Here is a 10,000-nt window from a genome sequence, read left to right on the forward strand (position 1 = left end):
TGTTTGTGGATTTCCAGAATGGTTAATGGTCAAAACAACTGAATGTGCCAGACATCAAAATTCACAGAGCATTATGCTAAAGTATTGTGGCGAAAAGGGTAAAACTGAATTAACGATTAGGATAAGTGGACAGAAGAAGGGGTCAAGGAAGAGAAGGAAAAGGAAATGGGGAGAAGAAAGGACCAAGCAGAATGAGTTGCGGGCAAAGGAACAAGGTCATTGGGCCTCAGTCCCCGCCTCCTGACCCCCCCCCCCCCCCCCCACCACGACAACGAGCAAAGGGATTGAAGCAACATAACGCATGGCAGAGAAAGAGAGAGAGAGAAAGAGAGATGACGCATGACAGATCTAGCAACACACTTTTTTTGAGCACTCGCCTGAACAAGCGCCTAATGCGTCATACCAGCTCACGAGACACGGCAAAGCACTCATTAGCACAACACACACGATGACCTCGTCCCCGGAGTTTATCATGGCGGCCTTCGCAATTACAGAAGAAGGCACTAGAATCCTTAGGTAAGGATTTGTATGCAACTTAAAGGGCAGATGGGGCGAGAGAGCGTTACTAAGTTCAAAATGGGTTAGTTGCCGCTTTTCTCTATTCTGTGATTATGAAGAAAAAAAGGTCTTTTGGAATGTATTTATTAAGACATCAAAACATCATTAAGGAGACTGCTACAAGTTAAAGTGCCTTCACCACCATTAATTTGTATTTGTTATTCATAAAAAAAAGACATTTGTATATATAAAAGGGACGATTCTGTATATAATCTGTCAGATTACATAACACGTCTTTCTCTAGATACGTGACTAACACTCTACACAGGTAAAAGTAGAACAAAAATACATCAACATTTTTTATTGGGATCATGCGACACAATGCACTTAACACACAAAGTCATACATACGAAGGTACAAACATAACACAAAAAAAGAGCATGAAATATCCAACGTGATTTATTAAATAAGAATATAAATAAACAAATTCATCCTGAGTGTAACATCAATAAATATAAATAAAACTAATTTAAAATACGTCCGTCACTATTCAGTCACGGCCATGTTCAATTTCCCGCCAAAAAGTTTGAATGGCGAAGTGGGGCAGGCGGGAAACAGGGGGCCGCATTCCGTCCAGTTACTGACGCTCTGGCCCTTTTCTTCGGCTTCTAAATAAGGTGATATTTCGCTGTTGGTTGACGAGCTATTGGCCATTCTGAAAAAAAAATATATATATATATGACTAACCCTTCCGCGACTTAAGACTCAAATATGCCTTTAATTTTTTTCTCGGACTTATGCCGGGGAATATCTGTTGTATAACAGTGATGACAAGCCTTTCACTGATGCCTTATTTACAAAATTCTAAGAAAGACTAGCCAATAATCTTAATAAAAGGAAAATTGGCGTCGAAAGTTTCGCTCTCTAGGGCTACCGGTAAGTCCCATAGCTCCGGCAACCCCATTCGCTCTCTCTCTCTCTCTCTGTCTGTCTGTCTCTCTCTCTCTCTCTCTCTCTCTCTCTCTCTCTCTCTCTCTCTCTCTGTGTTTATCTCTCTCTATCTGTCTCTCTCTCTCTCTTTATCTGTCTCTCTCTCTCTCTCTCTCTCTCTCTCTCTCTCTCTCTCTCTTCTGCGTGTCTGTCTGTCTCTCTTTCTTTTTATTTCTTTCTTTCTATATCTCTCTATCTATCTTTCTCTCTCTCTCTCTCTATCATTATTGAACGCGCGCGCGCGCGCGCGCGTGTGTGTGTGTGTGTGTGTGTGTGTGTGTGCGTGTGTGCGTGTGTGTGTACGTGCGTGTCACACAGAAATATACAATGCTTACACACATTCCCAACGAGGAGCAGTGGTGAGGTTGGAGAAATGGGAGAAACAGAACAGAGGTGAGCGAGGGAAGGAGGGAAGGAGGGGGGGAGGGAGGGAGGGAGAGAGGGAGGGAGGGAGGAGAGGGAGAGGGAGAGGGAGAGAGAGAGAGAGAGAGAGAGAGAGAGAGAGAGAGAGAGAGAGAGAGAGAGAGAGAGAGAGAGAGAGAGAGAGAGAGATAGAGAGAGAGAGAGAGAGAGAGAGAGAGAGAGAGAGAGAGAGAGAGAGAGAGAGAGAGAGAGAGAGAAATAAAAATACAGATTAAGAACCAGAAGAAAAACGAATAGAGCGGAAACCCAACAAAAAAGGAACACAAATTACATAAACAGCAAAGAAAAGGGGAAAACCGAACTATGAACAGAACACACCGGAAGAGCAGGGACATGGTCTCGCCCAAGACGCTGTACTTGTGAATCGTCCTGTGCTGCAGTTCGCAAATGAACCTCTGGACGCACGCACGCCCGTCCAACCCTTGCCACGAGAGTACCTCCTCCACCCACGACAGCGCCCACGCCTGCTGGTCCTCCCACGCCCATGGGTCGTCTTCCTCGTCATCTTCGTCGTCGTCGTCGTCGTCATCGTCGTCGTCGTCGAAATAGTCGTCATGGTCCTCATCATTAAGCGACCATTCTCGCAGAAGACTGTTTAAGCTGTGGTTGGGGAAAAGGGCGTTGTTATGCTTAAGGCCTCTTTGCTTGGAGCTTCGCTATATAGCACTGTTGTTTTTTTCTTTATTATCATCGGTATTATCAATATTAATATCATCGTTGATATTACTACTATTATAGCTTTTCAGTGTATGGTATTCTTGCTCTAACTTATTATCATCATTGTCATTATTATCATTTTCGATATCCTTCCATTATTATTATTACTTTTGCTCCAAGAAAAATTGTGTTATTGTTGTCCTCACTTTGTTGTAAAAATCAAAACAGTCATTATGCTAAACACTATTTTCCATGTGCCTATTTTTCAGGATTGTTTTTACTGACAATTATTTCACATATATATCACAATGACAAACCTGCACTCTATGACAATAACAAGACAATGAAATAAAACAAGAAATTAATTTATAATAATGATAATGGCGATAGTAATTATATACCACAGCAGCAGAGTATAAGTAATTATTACGATTATTATGATAAGGATTATAGTAGTAGTAGTAGTTGTGGCATTAGTGATAATAAATAGTAGTAGTAGCTCTAGTGATAGCCAAAAAAGAACAAAAACTATTGATAAAAATAAAAGTGATGATGACGTTAAAAAGAACAACATTAATAATGACAACAACAATATTGATAAGAGGAAGCAGAGAGACAACACTACCACCGTCCTACACCGGCCTCCCAGCAGCTCGCTCGCCCCTCTCACCTGAGGCCGGCGTCTGCGTCTCCCTCCCTGGCGCTGAAGAGAGAATCGAAGAAGAACATGATCGGGATCACGACTCCCCAGACCGCGACCGAGGAGCCTCCTGGGGTAGTGGGTTCCGCCATGGGAGAGCTGATCTTGAACGTCGCCCCCCAGTAAGGCCGGGCTATGATTGAGTCTGATGGAATCACTAGGACCATTTTGCTTCGCTGGCGATTTTTTGGGGAGAGAAGGGTCTTAGAGGTGCTTGGCTGGGTTGGTGTCTCACTGTGTTTTTTCTTATTGTTTTTTTTTTTTTTTTTTTTTTTTTTTTTTTTTTTTTTTTTTTTTTTTTAAGGGATAGAGTGGAGGAGAAAGGAGTTGTTGAATGCTGTGAATTTACGGGTTATGGAAGCCTCGAGATATCAACACAAATAGGTTGCTGTAGCACCTTGCGTTGTTGGCACGTGTTTCTTACCTCTAAGCTGTCTAATGTTAGACTGAACTTCCACTCAAGATTACACTTCGCGCCACAAATAGCTCCGCCCACTTTCCGGCCCGCCCACTGGTCCTGTGACGTCACGAAAAAGTCTCCGCCTCTTGGCGCGACTGCTCCGCCTTCGTGAGTGACGTCATCAACTGCTCTCCGTGTGAGATCCAGGCCACGTTGTCAACTCTGTCCTGCGAGGAATAGAAAACAGCTCTCATCTTCTCTTCGTGCGGAAGTCTGTCATGAGCGGACAGTATCATGCGTTTTATTTCATCAATCAGGATGAATTTGTACTTCATGATCAGGGTAAGCATCACAGAGTTCGCTTACCCTTCTGTTCCCCAGAAGAAATATGTTTATATATTTAGCTCGCTATAGTTTGTGTTTGGTCGTGTAACTAAAATAAACAAAACGAAGGAGAATGTAGGTATACAACCCTGACCTTTCTTACAGAGTAATAGCTTCTGAAAGGAACTAGGTGTTGCCAATTTAATATGAGATCCATATTCATATGCAAATTAAATTGATGACTAAGTTGCTGCCCTTGTTTTACATTCCAGGAACGTGGTAAGGTTTACACTTTAGAGTAAGTTATACAATCCTCGATCAGTGAATCAATTACTTAACAGACGTATGGCATAAAATTTATCAGAGATTCGTATTTTGTACTTTTCCGAAGATATATGGAAGCACAACCCTCCGTTTATTAAGGTAATGTGTTACAGACAAATGAGGGGAAATTAATGACATTAGTAAAGATGGTTTGGCCATATTATCCCCATTACTAATTTCTATGATATGCAAATGATATCACAGATTTCAAAGCTTTAGAGTGTAGGTTGGGTTGGCATTCGTACACAAACACAGGAATAGCAACGTCTTACCTATCACGAATATAATAAAACATGTTTTCTTTAAACTTCATAATAAAACCAAGCTTCTGAAATCTCTCCTTCATAACTTTGAGAATTTCAACAAAGAATAGCCCTTAGAGAAGGAAATCACAGCTCGCCATTGTTATAGTTGTTTTACGACTTAAACTGCCATGTCGCGAAGCAAAATATTCTCTATTCTATAATGATGACTCTGTAATATGTAAATGAATGCTGATGGATTTCGAAAATATCTTATAACTGATATATAATAAAGTAAGATAAAGAAAAAAAAAATACGCATTTTTGTTCATAGAATCAGGCAGAAGTGAAAACAAAAAACAAGACAGAAAATAGGAGACTCGTCATGTTATTTTAGACATTTTTGAGGTCATTATTACTACTACTATTATTATTATTGTTATAATTTTCACTGTCATCATCATTATTATTAACACCATCATTATTATTATGATTGTATTATTATCATTACTGTTATCATTATTATTATTATCATTATCAACATTATTATTATTATCAGCATTACCATCATTATTATCATTATTATTACTATCATTATGATGATTATCATTATTATAACTATTATTATTACTATTATTTTTCCTGTCGTTATTATTATTGTCATTATCATTATCATTAATATTATTATCATTAACATTATTATTATCATCATAGTTACTATTATTATTATTGTCATTATTATTAGTATCATTATTATTATCTATATTATCACTTTCATTATTATTATTATTATTATTATTATTATTATTATTATTATTATTATTATCATAATCATTATTATTACTATTATTATCATTTATATTATCACTTTTATCATTATTATCACCACATATATTTAAGTGAATATGAAGAAGCTACATCTTGATGAACCAACTCAAAACAACCGAGATGTCATAGAAAAAGAACAAAATCTAAAAATGTGAAATTCATGTAGTTTCTGGGGAAGGCTTTTTGGGGAAGAGTTACTGGTTGTTTGTAAGGACCAATATTTACACATGGGGTACTGACAGATATGACAAAAAAAGTAAGGAAAAAGGAGAGGAAAAGTATATAAGTATATATATATGCTAATGTGTATATCCATATGTAAATTTACACACACACACACAGACACACATACACACACACACACACACACACACACACACACACACATACATCTTATATATATATATATATATATATATATATATATATATATATATATATATACACACACACACACACACACAAAATATGTACTTATATACGTGCATTGACGTATATACGTATATATATATATATATATATATATATATATATACACGCACACACAGTAATTCTGTATTCCGCGTTCGTGTGTTTATTTGACGATAATCGGCGACGATTATAGGTATACTATAGTTGTATACCATTTTTGGTTGGCGGAATTCCATATTCAGCCAACAAGCTTGCTTTGGTATGTCCCGATAGTAGGGGAGGGCATGAAGTATATCAGGGAAATTATGGGGTAAAACAGGCTTAAATACAATAAATATAATGCAATAATGCATGAAACAACAAAAGAAAGTCGTTAAAATCAGCGTAAGAAACTCTACTGAAACGCCCACCAACATTGGAAGTCTACGCGCCCGATACGCCACATTAAAAAAATAGCATAATAATCTCTACGGCTCACAACGCCATCGTTCAAAAAACCTCTACGGAAAGACCTGCCCGCTTTCATTAAAATCTACGGAAATGAACATCATTTTCAAGCAGTGAAGCCACATTTTTACACAAAACGTTGTAACCTTATATATATATATATATATATATATATATATATATATATATATATATATACACGCGCCACTCTCCACTCGTTCAACTCGGTAGTCGGTATCATTCACAACCGCAGCAGCGAAGCAGGAGTCAACATGACATCACGAATGTGGGACCACTTTACTCAGCCCGACGATAAAGCCGGGAGTTTTAAGGCTGAGTGTAAGCATTGCAAAGCGAAATTCTCCTGCTCCAAGGATGCAACTTCCAACGTACACAAACATATGAAGGCGAGACATATTTTTTTGCGTGTAAGGGTTCACAAGGTACAAATTAACCCACGTGTAGTTAATTGGTATTTTCAAGGGGAAGGCGGAGGGCAGCGCTTCCCTCTGCTCTTCACCGCTCTCCCCAAAAGGAATGATAATGTTGTTAAGATTGAAATGTTTATCCTCAAATGCTATGCACTTTCGCATAACATGTTATTTTTTACCATTTTTTTTACTTGTTTTGTTATTTGATGGTTAAAATGAGTACCACTGGGAGAATTATGGATATTTGGAAAATGGATAACTGGGGACTTGGTAGTAAGAGTATGTCTCGTCCATGCAGTATTTCGTGACGTCGATGTGACGTCTAAGGTGACTATGACGTAATAGTAATCCCACCCAACAGTTCTGTTTTCCTTTATAGGTGATTATATGCATAGTCATTTGTCCTTTTGGCGCAAACGACCTTGAACTGTCTTCAGTGGCAGAGATCTCATACTTCCATGATCTGATATTTGTTAATCCTCGGTACCAGATACCGACTCGAAAGCACCTGGTGTACTGAAGCTAGATGTTCTGTGAAGGCACAACTTGAATGCACACAGACATTGCTGAGCAGGCAGATGAGATCTTAAGAATTGCTGCTCACTTCATCAATGATTGGTCCTTAAAAACATCCGTTCTGGCCTGCAAGGTCTTCCGTGGCCGACGCGCAGCACACACCATTATGGAAAAGTATGAAGAAACTGTACAAATCTTTGATATAGTTAAAAAGTCACGAGCATCAACAGACAATGCAGTGAATATATCAGCATTTTCATTTCCTGCTTCTCAGATATTTTTCTCAGTGGTATGGACTCATAATTCTGAAGACTCATTAAAGAGACTAACAAAACATACGAATTTAATCGACAGGTGCAAGGGAGGCGTGGAGGGAAGGACAAATTCCTAAAGGGGGCGTGGTAGTTAAGAACCACTGCGCTGAAGGTAGTGAACAAGTAGATATACCTATGGCAACTCGTACGGACAAATACATCTAGCGAAGAGGAAATAAAGCTACGCATCGGTCTAGGCTGGAGCGCCCTTCGGCAGACGCACTAGCATACTGAGGAGAGCTTCTTGCCATTATGTCTAGAAAGATAAGTCATTAACCCAATGCGTCCTCCCAAGAGATCGGGTGAGGGCGACGCGGATCAGGGAACAGACAAAAGTGGGAGATACTTGTGACCATCAAAAAGAAACTAATGGCAATGGGAAGGTCACATATGTCGAATGGACAGATGGACAAATAAAGTAACAGACTGGGCTAAAGATAACATATAGAGGCTAAGGACCAGACCAATGACAAGATGGCGTCACGAAATAACGAAGTATATATATTTGATATATATACATATATATATATATATATATATATATATATACCCACATACACACACACACACACACACACACACACACACACACGTGCGTGTTTGTGTGTGTGTGTGTGTGTGTGTGTGTGTGTGAGTGAATATGCCTGTGTTTATGTCTGTTCATCAATTTACAGCATTTGCTCTCAGAATGAGTCATCACATCTAGCTTTCATAACTTCACAAACATAATCCGCTGGTAGACTAAATATTGGAACAAATAAGCGTGCAATCTGGTTCAAGGCTATCGGACGCAACGAGGAAAAATGTAAGACAACAGATTTGTAAGCAAGTGACCACTCAAAAAGCTGAATTCAGAACACATCTGAACCACGGTCTATGTCCCAAACAACCCATCTTTGAAAGCGTTTGCCAGTGCAGACACGCGCGAGAGACGCCAACGAAGATTTTAAAAGAAAACGGACGAATGTTTGAAAAGAAAACGGGGGGAACGGACTGACCCGAACGCACCTGGACTCCCAATGGCGACAGGTTAGAGCAGTGTCCTAGTTCAGGTCACCTTCTTTCTCATTAATATCATTGGTTTTCTTTCTCATTTTATGCTTCGTTATTTAGCGGTCGTGATCATTTTCTTTGGCTTCGTTTCGTTTCGTTTGGAGATGTGAGACCTACTTTAAACAGCTGCTCTGAATTCGGTTTACAATAGAGAAGGAAAAAGATGCTTGAAAATTCCGTATAGGGAAAGAATACACTGTATGAAAACAGGGGGATAGAAATAGGAACAAGAAAAATGAAATAAAAAGCAGTAGTGAGAAAACCCCCCAAAAAAAAATAACGGAAAAGCTTGAAAAAACGTCAAAATCCCAATAATAGTGTATCACAAAACCCACATGCTAGACGAATGAATCTTAGGGATACTTCACTATTACGCATGTAGTGAAGAAGATGTAGTGAAGCGTGTGCGCCAAAAGTCTACACTCAGCCATTCCTCTCCGTACGCCTCGTGGATGTCAACCAGGAATGATCCGGAAAAGCAGAGGAGAAATTCTGTATGCTTTTGGCCTCCTTACAAAACCCAGAAGTAGTACTAAGATCGGAGTTTACGGGGAGTGTAGACTGCTATATAGTCTAAAACCCTATAAAAGAAGTAGAAAATCAGGGACGGATTTATAGAGGGCATAAGGAGTAATAGCCCCGGCTACCATGTCTGTCCAGGCTAAGGACATACTATATAAAAGAAATAATTAAGAAATTTGTTTTGTTAGTAAAACAAAAATATCAACAGAATTTGTATGTGAGACACCGGAAAATATAAAGACAGGGTGCCCCATTATATTTCAAGGCGGTGTCCTTCCCACTTTGAACAACATGATAAATTGGCAAGCTAAAATATTGCGGTTTATCATTCACTTTAGCTCATCTATTTAACTGCCACGTCATTTAATCTTTATGTTCAGGGGCTCTCGAACCTCACGCGCCCGGGCTCCCCAATAAAGAGTTGGGGAGAGACAGGAGTGTAATACTAATGGATTTCAGCAAAAGTGAAGAGCTGCTTGACGTGCAGAAGACGAGGAATTGGATAATGATGTTACTTTGGGTCTGAGATTTGGTCTATGAAATAAATGGATTGAGGCAAGATGACGTTGCTGGAATCATCAACAATCTTGAACAAAAACAAGTAGAACCAAGATAAGATATAATCGAAGTCCATAAATCAAAGAAACGGAAGTGTTGCCATTATCAACCAGGTGAATCAAAACACCTGTTGTCAAATAATCAAGGAATCACAGAGAGGAAATATTGAAATGACACGGAAAGACTTGCCGCTGCTTTTTCTTTTCAAAATCATTTCACGTCGGTCTGCATATATATATATATATATATATATATATATATATATATATATATATATTTTTATATATATATATATATATATATACATACACATATATGTATGTATATATATATATTATATATATATTTTCTTTCTTTCTTTC

At 38.6% G+C, this 10,000-nt stretch overlaps 1 protein-coding gene across 1 annotated transcript; it reads right to left on the bottom strand.

Annotated features, from left to right (window-relative positions):
- Nucleotides 1-941: 941 nt before the first annotated feature.
- LOC125034323 lies at nucleotides 942-3,693 on the bottom strand. The gene is made up of 3 exons (XM_047626119.1): nucleotides 3,239-3,693; nucleotides 2,230-2,511; nucleotides 942-1,213 (listed from the first exon to the last, which is right to left on the bottom strand). Exons 1-3 carry the CDS (start codon nucleotides 3,433-3,435, stop codon nucleotides 1,045-1,047), a joined length of 648 nt encoding a protein of 215 aa, XP_047482075.1. The 5' UTR covers nucleotides 3,436-3,693; the 3' UTR covers nucleotides 942-1,044.
- Between the last annotated feature and the right edge of the window lie 6,307 nt (nucleotides 3,694-10,000).

This window comes from Penaeus chinensis, chromosome 17 (assembly GCF_019202785.1).
Source record: "Penaeus chinensis breed Huanghai No. 1 chromosome 17, ASM1920278v2, whole genome shotgun sequence".
NCBI lineage: Eukaryota > Metazoa > Arthropoda > Malacostraca > Decapoda > Penaeidae > Penaeus > Penaeus chinensis.